Source organism: Pimephales promelas, chromosome 13 (genome assembly GCF_988280905.1).
Source record: "Pimephales promelas chromosome 13, fPimPro1.hap1.1, whole genome shotgun sequence".
Lineage (NCBI taxonomy): Eukaryota > Metazoa > Chordata > Actinopteri > Cypriniformes > Leuciscidae > Pimephales > Pimephales promelas.
The window spans coordinates 33,961,278-33,981,125 of record NC_142781.1 but is presented as its reverse complement, the minus strand read 5'-3'; the positions used below and the strand labels follow the sequence as shown (position 1 = coordinate 33,981,125).

Sequence of the window (19,848 nt, the reverse complement as noted above, 5' to 3'; positions counted from 1 at the left end):
TTTTGTTAAAAAAAATCATGAGAAAATCATATCGTGAATCGTATCGTGAGTTGAGTTAATCGTTACATCCCTATTGATGACTCATCGGTGTCTCATTATTATTCATGAGACCGTGTGAACTCATCCAATGAGAAGACGCCTCGCTTAATTATTCATGACAGCAAGTGTTGATTCCATCTTCAAACCGTGAGATCGCGTACAGTATGTGAGAGGTGCAATAACGGGTCAAATTGAGAGTTTGTTACACAAGTTCTCTTCAATAGATCCTGGTCTTCGACACAAACGCGATTCATTCACACTGATTTATCAGTCTTTACAGAATTACATTTTAGACTGCAGAGTACAAATGTGAATGGCGGTGCATTTATTTGTGCATTAAAGTATAGCCGTCACAGGATATGCATGTATTTGTGTAATGTACGCTGAGATTATAAAAGCATGTGTGTATTGGTGAACTGCAGCATGCATTTGTGGGAACTAAGCTTTGATGCTTTTAACTCAATGAGAGAGAAATAAAACTGTCGATGCCGTTACTGTGCTGTCATTCTCCTCTCACCCCCCTTCATTTGCGTCTGTACCACGCTCACTTCTTAGCGGTTTTCAAAACTGTGCTGTGAACTGGGGCTTTCATGAAAATACTTGTATTAAAACTCTCTAATACAAATAGATGGACAATGTACATGCAATTAAAGAGTTAGTTCACCCAAAAATGAAAATGATGTCATTATTGACTCGTCCCAAGCCGGTCAGTCCTCCGTTCATCTCAACACAGTTTAAGATATTTTAGATTTAGTCCGAGAGCTTTCGGTCCCTCCATTGGAAATGTGTGTACGGTATACTGTCCTTGTCCAGAAAGGAAATAAAGACATCATCAAAGTCGTCCATGTGACATCAGTGGGTTGGTTACAATGTTTTGAAGCACCGAAAATACATTTTGGTCCAAAAATAACAAAAACTACGACTTTATTCAGCATTGTTTTGTCTTCCGGTTGTGTTGTGGATTAGAGCCAGACCGATATTAGGCATTTTCCAAAATATCGGTATCGGCAGTTATAATGGCCTGATAAATGAATATTTAAAAAATAAAATAAAAACGGACGAAACACGCTTCAATCATCATCTCTCCTTGGCAAGTTATATTGAAAATGTATGTTTTACAATTTGCAGTATGATGTTATCTATTGCTATCATCATAGACTAGCTAACCACAAAGCTAGCTAATGCCACTATCATCAGTGGAAGACCGCTAACGTTAACATTAATGAGCTTGGAAACCACAATGAACTTTTTCTACCTAAATAAAGTAATGATTACTGTATTTATAGCAAGCATATCTCTAGTTACAGTCCCTGCATTGTAAAATGTAAGTTATACTTGCGAGGAGTGGACATTTAGACATAGAGAAAAAGTATCAAACGTATCTCGTGCAGAAAAGTTAGCTTTTCTTTTACACGTGTGTGAAATCCAACAATATTTAATAAAATAAAATATCGGCCGATATATCGGAATATTGGATTTTAAAACCCCAAAATATTTGTATCGGTATCAGCCTTCAAAATCCTTTATCGGTCGGGCTCAAGTAAATAGTAACAGAATTTTAATTGTGATAAAATGACCGGTTCAGTTGCGAGACTCAGATTTGTCTCCACTGAAGGGAGCGAGGGCGGCTAACAGGACACAGACAATCTGCTCAAGACTGCTAATGCATGCCAAACGCTTTCTGCCATGCTGTATTTATTAATGCTTTAGTAGCTCCTTCTGTACTGCAGCTATTGCAATCCGCAACTACAAGCTTCATCTGAGCATGTGGACACTACGATGCACTAGAGCAACTTTACAGCATTCATGATACACACTGCTTCAGATATCAGTGCTGGTGCATATTGGTGCGCATTTGTCTTTTGAGTTACAGTTTATAATCTCAATATCCTCAAACTAGCACTGTGTAAAACTGGGACAATGTTTTGTAATGATATATATATACACATACACACACACAAATATATATATATATAAATCCTAACCATAATTCATCTGAAAATCTATAATAAATTTTAGCCAACACACAGCAGGCATTTGTAGTCTCAAAGCATCTAAAAAAACATCAAGTTATTATCTTTTGGCAGACAACATTTTAAAAGCAGCTTCAGGGAGTTATCAAACATACTCATAATCCCGCCAAACATCTGAAAGAACACATGATCAGATCTTCCACAAAAAAAGTTTGATACAATGAACAAAATATATGAATATTTACACACAACTGGACAATACTGCATGGGAAAAATTGCCAAGAGCTAATACTCATGACTAATTATTAGGCTAAATTTAACAATAGCAGACCTCTAGCAACAAGTTTTAATGTGTCATTCAAATGTCAGACATTTTTTCTATGACATTTTCTATCAAATATAGTTAAAAACACACATACACACATACCACCACCTTGATTTAAACACTATTTGACTGATTATTAAACTATCAAATGGATTATTATACTAAACACACGTGTCTTCTGACCAAAACACATCAAACGCCAGAGGAAGAGTGAAGACTTACCATCATCTACATGAAGACTGAGATCTCTCTCTCACACACACACACTGACACAGAGAGGAAGTGTACACACACATATGGATGGAGAGAGGAGGAGGAGGGGAGAGAGAGAGAGAGAGAGAGAGAGAGGAGCAGGCAAAAATCACAACCTGAAGAAGTAGAAAAAAACAAAGAAATGAAGAATGACGCACACACACACACGCACATGCGGTCTACTAACTTACAAGTAGTTTATGCAAATGCACAATAACTGAAACTTTATGATATTCAGGACTTGAAGAGCCCATATAAACCAACCACAGTTTCTCTTGTGTTTGAGTGCCATTAATCTGAAATGGATTATAGTAATAGACAATATACTAGTAAAGTGCATAAACATCTGCACAGAAAACACAGAAGAACTTAATGTTGGATAAACTGAATATCTTTTGGAAAATATAAGCTGTCAAATCCTTAGAAGTGCTCATAATATCAACCCGGTACCTTTTAAACACTTCCCAGAAAACTGATAAAAAAAAAAAATATGACTGGAGGAGCTTGTAATTTTCACATGCTTTAAAGATAGTGAAGGAACCATTTCATTTTCAGAATTATAAAAAAATACAGATATAAACAGGTACATTTTCATGAATAATGTGTGAAAAATATGTTTGAATAATGTATTTTGATGTGATTATTTAAATAAAATCAAATATGAGTGCAGAAATCGTTCCTGTTTCTTACATGTTTCATTTATGTATGACTGAGATAAGTGCATCACATTAAGTTTATTAATTCATGTTAACACTGTGTAATCCAAATAAGTGGAAATGTTATATGCAATTCAAATATGTAAATCATAAATGAATGCCTAAAGATTTTTTTTTGAGGGAGTCTCTTTCAAAGCAACTAGTATCTTATAAGAGCACAGAAACTAGAAAACTATTTCTGCTCACAAGATCCCAACAAATCAGGCATAGTCTAAAACAGCTTTACGACACACACACACACACACACACACACACACACACAGCTCCTAAACTATAGCTAAACAAAGCGCATTTGGAGTAAAGCAGACCCTGAGCTTCACATTCATCCACTGCAAAATATGATGTTCTTCCTCAGTATTATGTCTCATTTCCAGTGCAAATAAACACACACACACACACACACACACACACACACCAAGCAATGTGGATTTATCGTTCATCTGCAGCTGTCAGTGGATTCTCGGCTTCTTCACAGTAAGGTTTTGACATCTCAAACATTGGAAACACAAAACTGTAGCAAACCAGGATAAATGGAGAATTTTAGGCTATTGCACGGCTGAAAATAATATCTGAATCAGAATTTTTAAAAAGAATTAAACTGCACTAAATCAGCAGCAATAGCGGTAATTATAAATAATTATAAATAATACAGCTTAAAGTTTAAATAAACTCCCGTTCAAAAGATTTTTTTAATCAAGATTTTTTTTTGAAAGCTCACCAAGGCTGCATTTATTTGACATAAAAAATACAGTAAAAACAGCAATATTGTGAAATATTATTAAAATTCTAAATAGCTGATTTCTATGTGAATAGATTTTAAAATGTAATTTATTCCTGTGATCAAAGCTGAGTTTTCAGCATCATTACTCCAGTTTTCAGTGTCACATGATCCTTCAGAAATCACTCTAATATAGGGATGCACGATATATCGGCCACATTATTGGTATCGGCCGATATATGATCATTTTTAATGTTATCGTTATCGGGCCAACAAGAAAATTTAGCCGACATCTAAAAGCCGATAAATAATGTATTATTTCCTTCAGCTGAGGCACTTTAGATGTGCACTGTTCAACATGATGCTTTTAAATTGCTTGAAATACGATTGAAATCACTTTAAAAAAGGAAAATCCAGTTAAAGTGCAAAATGTGCAACACAAATCTGTCATATCAGCTACACAACTTTAAAATAAGAACATCATAATTGTGTTTGTATCTTAGCTTTTAATGAGGAAAATCAAAAATTGCCTAAAAATTTGGATTTAGATTTATCGGCCAAAATATCGGTTATCGGCTTTCAAATATAAAGAATTATCGGTTATCGTATCGGCCAAAATTGTCATATCGGTGCATCCCTACTCTAATATAATTATTTATTACTTATTATTTATTTACTTATTTATTGTTAATGTTGGAAACCGTTGCATCAAGCCAAATTTACTTGTATAGCACTTTTCACAATACACACAGTTTCAATGCAGAAAACTCTCTCTGATGTCTATAATGCCTTTACTGTTATTTTTACTGTCAATTTAATGCATCCTTGCTGAAATAAAAGGAAAGAGGGTTTAAATCAATATATTCAATCATCCAGCATAGTTACTTGTGCATTATAATTAGATGCAGAATTGCATTTGCAGATAGTCACAGGAACTGGTATATGTGTTAGCGGCTAACTGTTATGTAACTGTGTTATATAACGTGTGTGGAGAACTGCCACCGCCATATCATCATCTGTGTGTGTGTGTGTAAGAGAGAGAGAGAGGGAACAGAAGACAGGAAGTGACATCGAGAGAGTCTCTCAGTATGCTTGTGATCAGGACGGCTAAATCACTTAAATGATGGTGATTTATATATAATAATAAATAAATGTGTGTGTTGTAAGCCTGAGGAGGGTTGAATGAATGATTAGGGTGTGTGAGTCACTAATATTTTTTATTAGCTAATAATATTTTTGTCTGTTTGTGACAGAAAGCTATCGAATGGCTCGGCACAGAAGTCATATGGGCAGGAGCTCAAACCATGGGTTAACTACACATGTTCACTTTATAGAAAAGAGCAGCGTGAAGTGAAAATCATCATACAGGTTTGCAATGACATGAGGGAATTTTGCATCTCTGTCCAAACTGATAAACGTACACAAACTCTCTCGCTCATATGAGCATAGCACAGTCTCCATGGCAACGCCCGCTGCCATGACAACCATCCATATCCACACTGCAGGGCGAGAAATGAGTGTGACATATGAGCTGACGAACGAGTGTTCATCGCCCGGCTCGGGTGAGCGTCTCTAGCCAGATGGGTCAGGGAAAGTTAGTCACATTTCTGCAGCTCAAACTTTAACGCAGGGCGCTAGCAACACCAAGATCATGGGTTCGATTCTAAGGGAATGCATGAATTGAACAAACACATTTACAGCTCAAATGCAATGCAATGTAAGGCACTTTGGGTAAACGCATCTGCCAAATGCATAAATGCAACTGTGATACATGTAAGTCAAAATGTGCATGTTTATAAACTAGAGCCCGACCGATAAAGGATTTTGAAGGCCGATACCGATACAAATATTTGTTGTAGGGCTGTCAACTTTAGTCGACTAATCGGTCGATGCCGTCTTGGTCGACTGACATTCTTATTGCATTTTTTTTTTTTACCAATAGAAAGAATTTTTCAACGATTTACTCCTTGATATTTATTCCTTTATAAGCAGTTATTTATTACTGTATTCTAAATATAATTAGCCTATGTCTTGTCCCCAACTTTAAAATGCTTTAATTTAGGCTATTTTTGTAACTGCGCCACAGTTTAGCGCACACACATAATACACTCGGGAACCGCACCTGTGGCCGGCTGCGCTGCTGCTTCGCGCTCGCTAAGGGATGCTGTATTCATTCAGTTAGAACGCTGCTTGTTTTGGTTTTAGTCGACAAAATGTCCAGGAAATCTAAATCTTTTGTCTGGATGCATTTTAAAACAAAGACGACAAGACTGTGGAGGGAGGCGATCGCGTTGCCATTATGAGCGCGCAAGTCGCGCGCCTACATTTGAAATCGAACTTGAGCGCGCAAAAGACGTGAGCAGCCTTTTAACGGCTATATCATGCTGACTCAATAGATTGTGTTTTCTTAATGTTTTCGTTTTTATTTGTACACTTGACGCATTTGAAAATAGCCTAAATAATGCAACAAAACGAAAATAAACCTATTCGCGGTCCTACAGCCTATTATTAGGATTGTTTTTAGGCTATTTGGGTTTTTTGTGTGTTGTTTTAAAACGCCTTGATCGTCAGGACGAAAGTTAACCCATAGCTTTGAAAGTAAAGAAGAATATAAAGCCTGTATAAACGAGAGCTTTTGTTGGGATTTTTCATTATGTGGCAGATAGCAGTTCCTATATTTTTTGCAGCGTGTGGTGTGGTCAGGTGCGCGATTGTGACCTAGGACAGAGCTCTTCACTTTTTGCAGTTAAAAAAATCACTTAATTTTCAAAGAATTGTATTATTATTATAGTTTTATTTATTTGTGATGTTTTTTCGTTGTTGTTTTATAAATGCTCAGTGACAAGTGTTTAAAAAATGTTTAATCAAAACATCACTTTTTTTTTTTTAGTCAACTAATCGTTGCGCAGGACAAGACTTTGGTCGACTAAGGATTTCTTTGGTTGACTACAGCCCTAATTTGTTGGTTTTAAAGTCCAATATATCGGCCGATATTTTTTTTATTTATTTATTTTTTCCAGAAACGCGCAACAAAACATTAACAGATTTCCCTAACATTAGTTATTTGTAGTTACAAACTATAAAACTCCAACACTCATGACATGGTTGAACCGTGTTTCGTCCGTTTTTATTTTATTTTTGAAATATTCATTTATCGGCCATTATAACTGCTGATACCGATAGTTTGGAAAATGCCTAATAAATCGGTCAATACCTGCCGATAAATCGGTCTGGCTCTATTATAAACAGATGTCATGTAATTTACTACTTTTCCAACTATTTATCACAAGCACACTTGATTCTTAGCAAACTTGTGACTTAAAATAAGCATTAAAATAAGTCAAAACGACTTTTTTTTTAACTTATTTTAGTTTGCCCCCCTCAACAACTGTTTTTCTTTTTTAAACTGGATATAAACTGGAGTGATTTCTAGACCTGGAAGAGTCATGTGAATTGATCAAATCGGTTACACTTTATTTTAAAGGGACAATGTGTAGGAATTTCTCCCATCTAGCAGGAAAATTATATTTTGCATTCAAACGAATTGTGCTCTCCAGCGTCTCGCTTTTTCAATCTCGCGTTGCATCTACGGTAGCTGTTATGTACCAAAAAAGCTATGACAGATGTCTTCTAATAGCACTTCGTCGAGAGTTCCTTCGGGTGAACAGGTTTGTTATTTCAAGCAAACTGCAACTTGACAACGAACAAACGAATGTTACAGTGTGAATTAATGACTGAAACTACTCTCTGCTCTGCATTCAGTCGTTCAGTCATGTCACGCTCTGAACGAAAACGCGTTGGCCTAGTACTTTTTGTCTTTTCTCAGCTATTATAGTTTTTCAAGATGGCGGAACAACATGGAAGCCTCCGTGGACTTACCCGTCCCATGTTTATAAAGATAATAAAGGATAAGTCAGATAATTGGCAGAGGTATTTGTACACCATTGAGGACATATTTATGAATAAAAATATTGATTTTTAGACAATAAAATACAGAATATAAAAAATACTGTAAAATCTTATCATGGGAATTTCTAAAACGAATGCCAAGCTGTAAAGTATTTTATCAGGTAGAAAATTCTGAGCAAGAAATATTTTAATCCTTATACAGTAAATAAAGACTTTAGGGGGGCAGAAAAAAGTGTGTTTTAAAATTGTATGGACGACAGTATGGATTTTGAAGTGTGTTTGATGCTTTTAGAGCTTAAATCACAGCTTTAAAGGAATACTTTGCCAAAAAGGACAACAAAGCAACATAGATTTTCCATTAATTATAACTTCACTTCCGGTCTTGGAAAAAAAAAAGCATACAAGTCATATCAGCTACTTTCATGATACTTGATAGATCTGGTTCACATTCATTTTCAAAGTTTGGAAAAGACCAGTTTAGACGTTATGCAACCTCATAGAATATATATCAGTGTTGTAGTACTCGAGACTCGGACTCGTCTCGGACTCGGTCTCGAGACCATATTTTAATGGTCTTGGTCTTGTCATGGACTCGTGTCCATTTGGACTCGGAATTGACTCGTACTCGAACATTTTTTTTTTTAGGACTCGGAATTATTCCCGAGTCCACTCGAGTTCAATTCAAAATATTTTTCATGATTATTAATGTATGTTAATAAATTATTTCTTTAAATTGATTGACACGCCCAGTGATTGGTGATTTTCTAGTGCGCAACTGCGCATGACAAATTGTAATAAAATTACTTTTAACACCACCTACTATGTGGCCTTTTTACCCTAAACTGATCATATTTTTTAAACTCTAAGTAAATTCAGATAAAAAAAAACCCCATTCTCTAAGTAAATAAAAGTAAATTAGGTAATCAACCCTCACTGGTCTCGTTCTCGCCTCGGACTCGACAGTCTCTGGTCTCGGACTCGACTCGGACTCGACTCTCTATGGACTCGGTCTTGACTCGGACTCGACTCTCTCTGGTCTCGGTGTCGACTCGGACTCGAGTGAGGTGGTCTCGACTACAACACTGATATATATTACAGAATAAGGTAATTGTGGCTTTTCCCAATGCAATTGCAAGTTTATATCTTACAATTTAGTATTTGCTAAAGCATTATAAGCAATGAACCAAGCCAACCAGCTATCATAATCATAATCATAACATTACAAACGGCAAAATTCGCAAAAAAAGTATTTGAAAATAAGACAAAAAGACAACTTAACTACAACTACAATAACACAAAGCATTGCGAACAGAATAACCATAAAGAACTCATTAAAAAATGCTGATTATACACATAAAAACAATATATTTTAAGTCTATTCCCAAACAAACATCTATATACAAAGTATTTTGAGGGCATAAGGAGAACAACTTGATTATGTCATTTGCAGTGCTTAATCGGAGTGGGCGGAGCTAAAGAGCTCGCATTCCTCTTGTGGCAACTCTTTACTGCACAGCATCATGGGTAATGTAGTTTTTACCTCCGGAACCTGACTGTTGCACTCTATTGTGAGATATAAACATTATATCAGACTTATAAAAAGTCTTTTTTATTCCTTGCTTCCGTATAATTTTTCGATATCCTAAATATTAAATCCACACACAGATGGGACTCTGACAGCTCGGAGCATGTGAGGAGTTTTGGGGTGAGGTGAGCGTGGAGTTGGGCAGCAGGGTGAGCGCGGTGGGGAGGCAGACAGGAAAGCGAACAGTGCGGGGACAGGAAACAGGAAGTGATGCGCTCTCACCTTGGGTGTGGGACAGGAAGCTGTGGAGAGGCGAGAGGTAGCCTGGGCTCGCGGCGACTCGGACGGCGTGGTGCTCAAAGATGCCGTGTCACGGGGAAGGACCTGGACGCCCCGTGAGATGATGGAGTCAGGAATCTAAGACACGGAGAAGGATGTTTATTATAACCAGAGACCTCACTTACTCTTTGTGCATTATGCAAAGGTAAAAAGTCAAAAGTTTGCATTTGAAAGTATTTATTTCTTTTAAACGTGGTGAAACAGATCCCGGGACATGTTTTTGTCAGGTTTCTAATCAGATAGTACATTCCATACACTGGAGAAAATGTGCCCAAAAGTTCATGGGTGACAGTCTTTTCAGTGGATTTTGAAGCATGTTTGATGTTTTTTAGGCCTTATATCACCCAAAACATATTGCTACATGAAAGCAGAGGAGATTGGGACAGTTTCCCATTAACTTTTTTAGTTTAAAGTAGAAAATTGTGTGGAATGTGAAGCTGAATCTCACGTTTTTAAATGTATGAGCGTAAAAGTAATATTGAATGTTGAGGTAATGCATTTAGCTAGACGTTAGCATTTACACAGAGTAAAAATTTTTTTTGGAAGTTGTAATTTTGCGAGAAAAAACTTTGTAATTTTTTTAATTCTTTGTAATTCTTAGTAAAATTTTGTAATCTCTCTAAAAATTGTTTCAAAGTAAATCCAACATCCTTTTTTCAGTGCATGAAACTACATAGAAAAATGTCAAGGAATCCATCTGAAAAATGTAATGTAAACACACACTATAAGCACTAAAAAGCACTTTGCAATAATGCCAAATTAAAAGTTTTACTTTAAAGTACATTTTAAATCATTAACATAACGAAGCACATGTAAAGTGCTAGATTATAATTTAAACTGCAGTGTGCTATTCAATGAAACATATTTACATGTACTAAATTACAAATGTGTAATTACAAATATACTTAAATGCATGACATATATGATTTAATAGAAATGGAATAAAATTTGTCAGTGTGATTTAACCACATTTCAATAGAATAGAAGTATTCAGACAACAGAAGTAATTATGAAAAGACAATAGAATTAATTATGAAATGATGTATAAAGATGTACTTAAGTGGGTCGAATAATATACTATTTGAATTATAATATATTTTCATTTAATTGCATATAATGAATAATGTATATAATGCATATAATGAATAATGCATATAACATGGAATTATGTGTTAAAAAATATTGCATTCAGATTACATTGAAGAATCAGTTGATGGTTGCCATTGACTTCCATAGCATTTTTTTCCCTACTATGGAAGTCAATGGGTGCCCTAAACTTGTTTGTTTAACGACATTCTTCAAAATATCTTCTTTTGTGTTCAACAGAAGAAAGAAACTCATACAGGTGCGGAACAACTTGCGGGTGAGTAAATGATGAAATATTCTTCATTTGTGGTTAAACTACCCCTTTAAGTATGTTATTTCTGTAGTAAGTACTTTTAAAAAAAAGTATGCTTAAGTGTACTTGTCACAAGAATAGTGTATGCAAATTGGGACGCAGATTGAAGCATGATTGGCTGAGTTATCAGTCCATCAGGCTATGAATGACATGACAAACGAGGTGCACAACAATCAAACAAATGATATGAAGATGATGCACGACATTCACTCACACCTGAGGATACTGCAGCGCACATGAAGATGACAGTTTCATGATGGGAATGAAGACAAATGGAAAACCTGCAAATGTCCAGCAGAGTCATGTGAGAAATAGGCAATGCTAGGAAAGTTTATTTATATTCCGCATTTCATACAATGGTAATTCAAAGCGCTTTTCACAGAAAGGAATTAAAATAATCACAAAATAAAAACCTCGGGTTCAGTCTTTAAAGACCTTTTAAGACCATTTATATACAAAAACATTACAGGATTTTTCTCCATATAATGGACTTCAATGGGGACCAAACGGTTCAAGGTCCAAATGAGAGTTTCAGTGCAGCTTCAAAGGGCTTTAAACGATTCAGACGATGAATAAGAGTCTTATTAAGAGAAACGATCGCTCATTAAAAAAAAAAAGTTTAAGCTTTAGTTCCTGTTTGAACTCCTGTTTGAATCTTTTTCCGAGTCAATTCGTTCAGTTCGTTCGTTGAATGAACCAAATGACATGAAAAAAGATTTGTTCATTTTGATGAACAGAGCAAGGCAACCATTTGAGCTTATAAAACTTTTTTTTATGAGCGATCGCTTCGCTAGATAAGACCCTTATTCATCGTCTGAATCGTTTAAAGCCCTTTGAACAGTTTGTACTGAAACTGTCGTTTGGACCCCATTGAAGTCCATTATATGGAGAAAAATCCTGGAATGTTTTCATCAAAAACCTTAATTTCTTTTCGACTGAAGAAAGAAAGACGTGGACATCTTGGATGACAAGGCGGTGAGTAAATTACTCATATAGAACATATACCGACCAATACTGATATGGTAGCCGATATATAGTGCATCCCAATGTAAAACTACGTTATAGTGTTGTCAAAAGTACAGACTTCGGTACCAAGTTGATACTCAAATTTAAAAAATGTGACGCAATCACAAGCACCTCTGATTGGCCAATGTGTTCACGTGCTCATCGGATGGCTACAATGATCAACACACGGGTGCGTTTGAGAGCAGGAGCGCTTGAAAACACAAGCAGGACCGATCTGATGAAAGACACTTGCTTTCAAATGCTCGCGTGTGTATCGGTGTAAGCAATACTGATATGGTGGCCGATATATCGTGCATTCCTTCGTAAAACATCATATATGCACACAGGATTACCTTGGCAGCGATGGAGGCAGCAGTGATGTGTGAGGAGGAGCTGTCCTCAGTGGAGGCCACACCGCTGTCCTTCTTCTCCTCCTCCTCTTCCTCACACTGAACACCCTTGTCCTCGGTCTGCCGGTGCGGGCTGCTGCCGGGCAGCGGGGACAGAGGCGGCGGGGGCGAGGGCAGGTCCTCCAGCTCGTTCGGCACCTCCTTCACTTTGACCACGGCCTCTCGGAGCAGGTCGATGGCGTGCGGGAGAGCGGGAAGGATAAACTGGAAGCATTCCTACACGACACACACGCAAAGAAAAATAAAACAAAGGCCCAATCAAACACTCGCTGTTTGCACGCAAGTGTTTTTTTTGCTAGTTTCAGCCCGACGCAGTTATTATTTTCACGTCCTGGGTTACGTTATTAACCCTCTTATTATCTTTGGGGTCTTTTTGACCTGCAAATGACTTTGTCAATTTTTAAAAAAATGTTCTCTTTTTCCAAATGGTATGAAACTTTCTACGACTCTTAACACTGTCTAGATCTACCAAAAAAAAAAAAAAAAAAATTTTAGAATGATATCTGATTTTATGTTAGCATGAAAAAATGCCAACACTCTTTATCTTCGGTATCCCTGGAGACCCCGCATAGTGAATATACAAAATTCATCATTAAAATCAGAAACAACGAAGAAACAACGCAGATCACATAGACAGAAATAAAGTGGCACACTTCCAACAATGCAAAAAACATCCACAATGCACACTCACACACACACTTCAAATACCAACGCCTCCAGTAACCAGTAAACACCTCCAGTGCACCACCAGTTATTGTTCCTAATTGTTCACAAAAAAAAAAAAAATCCAATCAGTTTTTTTTAGGAAATCGTTTATTTATTATGATTTTATTTTTTTCCTGCTTTATATGCTCATTTGTTATTGCTGTTCAGTTAATTGCATTTTTATGTGTTTTTTTTCAATATGTAATATAACTGTTCATTTCTGTTAATTTTTGTTCTTTTACAGTTCGTAACTGAAACATTGTTTTAAAATTATAGAATTATATTAAAAACAGATAATTGAAATAAATGATCAAATCGAAAGACTCCAACATTTCTCTTTGTAACATCTTGTTCAGGTTTGATTCTAATCATAATGTAACATTATTGAAAAACTTTTGTCAGTACAAAAAATACTTTTTTTTTGTTATAATTGTGATTTCATAATATTTAGATATGAATCCAACTGGAAAAACTTGTGAAATATAGTTTAGTTAGTCAAATAGCAAATAGCTTATAGTGGAGGTCTATGGCCATCTAGTGGTTAAAGTGATATTTTTTTATTTTAAAACTGCATTTTGTCAAAATTGTCAAAAATCTTACATTAAACCATGTTAAATGATCCATGTTATCTCAATGAATGAAAATTAGAAATCTGGGTCTTTTATAAAGTGAATTTTACATACAATGCCGTTTTTTTGTAAAAAGCCTATTTAAATAAATATTTATTTATTAATTTATAGAAATTTAAAAGATATCTAAAATCCTCCAAAAACTGCAAAAATGTTGTGTAAAAACATTAATAAATAGAGTAAAATTAAATTATTATACTGCTTCAAAATTAAATGTTATTGTCTGGGGTCCCTGGAGACCCCAAAGATAATGAGTGTAGACACAAATGAAGATAATAGAAGGGTTAAAATAGCAAATACGTTTGCCCCCATTCGTGCGCCCATGGACTGCTGGTCTGAAAACGAGGTGTGTTCGGGAGCATTGTTGGTGCGTTGCTATTTTGAGGAACTGAAATAGAGCCATTGACCAACTAAAACCTGGTCCAAAGTCTAAAGCGCAATATTTTTTTTAATTTAAAGAGCGCATTTGTAATGTGCACCTATAGGCCGGAGCGCAACGCTCGTACACTTTGTCCCGTAGATGTTAATCTCGCGCACGAGCAGATCCGTTTCCTCGCTACAGAAGCGTTCACTTTTTCCGCTTGCATGTAAATAGCGAATCCGCCATGGCGTGAGCCCAACTGGCTTTTAAAGGGAATGGGAGATGAGACTCTGATTGGTTTATTTCACGTTAACACACCCATTACTCATTGAGAGAATAGGGACTACCCTTTTAGACCACGAGCCGAGTGCGCCGACCACTTTTCCTATCGTTAAACTAGCTAAAGTGGATTCGGACACACCCTAAGTGCACTTGCGCCCTGTGCTTTAGACCATGAGCTTAGATCGTTAAAATAGGGCTCATAGACATCAATTTAATCCAGATACATTTGAAAACACATATTTTTCTCAATGTTTTGGCCTTTCGTCCAGAATGTGATGAAAGGGTGAAAACTTTTGAAGCTTTTTGAAGAAGCTCTCCAAAGTGATTGAATCTGAAAATGCTGTTTTCGCATTGTAGTGTGAAAACTGTGAAATGGAGTGTGGCGAGCAGAACGAGGCCGAGGACGACGCACCGGTCTCGATCTCTACTGTCGTTGCTCCTCCTTTACGCATCCGCTCCTCTGTGAGAGATACGAGACCTAAATCAGTTTTTGAGAATGAATGTCTACCCGTTGCTTTGGTCTTCGTCATCACCCGCTTGCACCACCTGCTGGTGAGTCTACTAACAGCAGACTTAGTAGCAAATTTGTAAAGTGAAATGAAATGGACAGAAACTTGCCTGTTGAATTATTTAAACAGACTGAATATTTTGGATTATTGAATTTTTAATAATAGTAATGAAAATGTGTGTGATATGTGTTTGAAACAAAAAAGTGAATGTGAATATTTCGATTCAAAACATATGTAATTAATTAACTTCCATACTGTGCCCTTTACAGTTAAAATACAATCAAGCAAGCCCAGTCCAGTTGAGAAAAAGCAATGCAAAAGTAACGTTACACTTTACTTCCCATAAAAAGTAACTAAGTAACTCAAATAGTTAGGGAGTAACGCAACACTGGGAATCACTAATAAAAAAGTACCAAAAATAATCATGTTTTTGGACATTAACAATGGAAGTATATTTCTGTATGGGATAAACCAGTATTCTTCTTCTTTAATTATATTATAAGTGATTTACAGACAACTTTTGTTCTATTTTATTCATCTCAGTGATTTCTCAAATTGGACAAGCAATGAAAAAGATATAAACCTTAAACTATTCTGGAATGATCCAAAAGCGGCTCTGTAATTATTCATGTTTATCTCTATTTCCAGCACCCATTAACGTAGGTCTATATTTTATTGAGAATACAAGCAGTTTTGACTTTGCTAGTGGAGTACACACTTCTCATTAAGAACTAGACCAGTATTGAGACATATTTTTATTATTATTATTTATTATTATTATTATATTATTTTATTATTATTATTATTATTAACCAAACTTTTAGTGAACGAAAAAAAAAAATGTATTCTTACCTGTGAACCTTTTTTACTGCCCGGCAAATTTATGATGAGAGTTTTCCCTCGGATACCACACACGGGTCTGTGCACACACACAATGAAAGAAACCAATTATTCATTCTCATATACACACACTATTTTTGCTCAAAGAAAGTAATATTTTATCCAGCAAGGATGCATTGTAACAGTAAAGACGTTTATAATGTTATAAAAGATTCTATTTCAATTAAATGCTGTTCTGGATTCATAATAAGAAAAAGTCCTGAAAATAATGCATCACAGTTTCCACCAAAATATTAATCAGCTGTTTTCAATATTGATAATAATCAGAAATGTTTCTTGAGCAGCAAATCATCATATGAGAGTGATTTCTGAAGGATCATGTGACACTGAAGACTGGAGTAGTGATGCTGGAAATACAGCTTTGATCACAGGAATAAATTACAGTTTACAATATATTCACATAGAAAATAGTTATTTTAAATTGTAATAATATTTCGGAGTAATACTGATTTTTGGCGAGCAGAACAAACTTAAAAAACATTTGACGTACTGGCATTTGAACAGTTGTATTTAAACGTTATTATTATCATTCATAGTAATTGTGTATTAATAACAACTGTAAATTCTGAATATATAGTATTCAGGCATTTGTATTATTATATTCTGAAAACAAGCTGTTCCTCTAACTATCTGTTGTATTTCTGTGCTGGAAGCGTCTCTTCTGTGCATGAGCCAATAAGTCTGTGTTTTTGATTGAGAGGCTGAACTGGGATCAGTTTTTCTCTGAATATCCAGAATGAATGTCAAAGACGATCCTGTGAATGTTTTGGACGTGTTGAAGCCAGACCTGGAGAGCATTCCCAGAGGAGTGACATTCAGAGATCCCATCAGCATGGCCAGAGACATCCCTGGAGCTTCCCGCTCGATCACCTCTTTAGTGGCCTGGACAGACAGAAACACAGAGAGGCTCAGGAAAGACAAATGACAATCTCTTTAAAAGGGGTCCTATGCATTTTTCTTTCTTAGTGTGTAATGTTGCTGTTTGAGCATAAAAAAGGTCTGCAAAGTCACAAGGGAAAACATCAAAGGAGGAGTGTTGATGAGACTCATGAGGAGAGAGAGAGAGAGATTTTGTTGTTCACAACTTCATTTGATCATAAGATATAATTATGATCACATTTTTGTGTTTCACATATCATGATTTCTTACAAGCCCAAATACTTATTCCAATATCAAAGCAAAAAAACAACATTACATCCAAAACTGTGCAAATAGTTTCATTATATCCCCACGTTTGCAAAAACTTCATTAACCAACTTATAAAATTTAAAATCAATCAGAATCCGACTTTTCACCAAATTTTTAAAAACCATCTCTTTTGCCCAACTATACCTTCTAATTTCTCCCCTTGAAATATAAATAGCAATTTCAGAAATATAAATAATAATTTACTATAAATTATTTAATTAAATATCTATCTATCTATCTATCTATCTATCTATCTATCTATCTATCTATCTAAAAATCTATCTATCTAAAAATCTATCTATCTATCTATCTATCTATCTATCTATCTATCTATCTATCTATCTATCTATCCATCTATCTATCTATCTATCTATCTATCTATCTATTAGGGGTGGCACGGTTCACGAAACCGACGGTTCGGTTTGTATCACGGTTTTAGGGTCACGGTTTTCGGTTCTGTACGGTTCTTGTTATTTTTTTCTTTTAATTTTTAACACTCCAGAAATGTACTTCAGCATGTGATCTATAGCTTAATTATCCACACTTTAGGATACAGTATAAAAAAAAATGATATTCATGCAATCATGCACAAACTGAATTTGACTCTCTGACTTTAAGCACATTTTGGGACTATCTCAGAGGAAAGCTAGGTGAGATTTTGATACAGCAAGAAGAGAAGACATTGACATGATTTTCGTTTATTTGGCAAAAAAAAAGGAGAATGTGTATCACACTATATCTACAAGAACTTGTGCATTTTTATCACACAAATCTTATTTACACAAGAAATAAACTTGCATTTATCAACTGCCAACTTTTGTAGCTCTTACAAAAATTCTATCTTTTAAAAGAAAAAAAGAGGAACTATTAAAACACTGTCTTTTAAATGTCAATATACATGAAACCTCATTGCCTATAATTAGTTAGGCTATAGCAATAGCAAAGGCCATAAACATAAAGTGAAACATAAGTTCAACCTCAACACAAAAGACAGTATCAACAATGCTTCTATTCCCAGAGAGTCCCACTTAAAATTAAAGTGCAGGATTTGGAAACGTATGACTGAAGCTCTTATTTATACATAAAGTGCCACTGTAGCGTTATATTAAAATATCATAACATGAAATCCAAAATGTTCCCACACACCGGACTTATACCATAGACTCATACGACGCTGGCGCATCCTCCAACTCCCTCATCTCTCCCACTTGCCATTTCTCCGCGTGCCGTGACCTGCAGCGCTCCATACTCCACTTTTACTGGCTTGTTTACTAACTTGAACCGGCGCTGCACAGAGCGATCGGTAATGACATCAAATACCGCAAAAGTGAGTGACGGAGCCGTCGCTCTCGGGCTAGTTTGATGTTATTCACCGGTCGCTCTGTGCAGCGCCGGTCCAAGTCGAACAAGCTTATGTCGCGCGAAAGATAACACACGTCACATACGGGCACGAGGCGCATGCGTCGAACCGTGAGACGCACACACGCTCCGAACCGAGACAAGCGAACCGAACGGTTCGGGTGTTTTTCATGTACCGTGCCACCCCTACTATCTATCTATCTAAAAATCTATCTATCTATCTATCTATCTATCTATCTATCTATCTATCTATCTATCTATCTATCTATCTATCTATCTATCTATCTATCTATCTATCTATCTATCTATCTATCTATCTATCTTGCAGGAGCAGGAGCTTGACTTCCTGCTCAGCTACTGTTCGGACGCTCCTGCTTACTGCTCCGCGCTTTGCTCTATCGCTTTAATATTTTTTATATATTTTATCTCCTTTTCACCTAATTTTAACTTCAGCAAATCAGCACAGTGCTCAGACGCTGGGATTACTTAAAAAGTATTTCACACTTTTATTCAACCAGCCTCTCACTGCTTACATTCCGGGGAAGAGAAAACACAACTCCCTACATTCATAAGGATAAGAAAATGCCTCTTCGGGAATCTACTTGCTGCTCTAACTGCCACAGACTTTTACAAAGGATTGCAGTTCTTGAAACAAAGTTAAATTCGGGACCGACAAATCAGACGGAAGGCACAACAGAGCTCCGTCGTGGACGCCCTCAGCGCACAGCCGGTGAGTCCCATGAATCTAGTGCTCCTCGACAAGCTATACTGACTGTAGAGAAACAAGCCGATCGACTTACAAATCGATGGCACAAACAGGGAGCGAGACCCAAAGGCACTCGAGACATCAGATTGTCACGAGCACCACATATTTTAGCAGTAGCATCATCTACCCCAGATATGACTCTGACCAGGATTGCAACCACTGGTCTCCTACCACCGCCTATTCATCTTGAGAACAGATTCGAAGTATTAATGAATGAGGAATCCCTGAATTTGACGAATGTGATCGAACACAGACTGAGTCAGCCTGTAGCTAACGCTGATGCTAACCGGCGCTCAAGGTCGAGCAGACAGCGGCACTCAGCTCAGAGCACAGCGGGGCCCAGGACTCTGATAGTGGGCGACTCCATAATCAGAAACATTAGTATCAGGGATACAACTACATGCTGTCTTCCACAAGGAACAACTTCTGATGTAAACAGGGAACTTCAGAACATTCTGGTGAAACATAAAACTGCAAATCGACTCATCATTCATGTGGGGAAGAACGATATTCATAAAGAGCAGTCGGAACTCCTTAAG

General features: G+C 36.4%; 1 protein-coding gene across 8 annotated transcripts in view; it reads right to left on the bottom strand.

Moving 5' to 3' along the window:
* Window positions 1-19,848, bottom strand: part of gphnb (gephyrin b) — an 88,965-nt gene that overhangs the window by 32,752 nt on the left and 36,365 nt on the right. For all 8 annotated transcript variants that reach the window (XM_039690230.2, XM_039690231.2, XM_039690233.2 and 5 more), the window contains exons 5-8: window positions 16,784-16,878; window positions 15,949-16,015; window positions 12,554-12,826; window positions 9,740-9,874 (exon numbers count right to left, since the gene is read on the bottom strand). In XM_039690230.2, coding sequence (XP_039546164.1) covers window positions 9,740-9,874; window positions 12,554-12,826; window positions 15,949-16,015; window positions 16,784-16,878 — 570 coding nt within the window. The remainder of the gene's footprint in view (window positions 1-9,739; window positions 9,875-12,553; window positions 12,827-15,948; window positions 16,016-16,783; window positions 16,879-19,848) is intronic.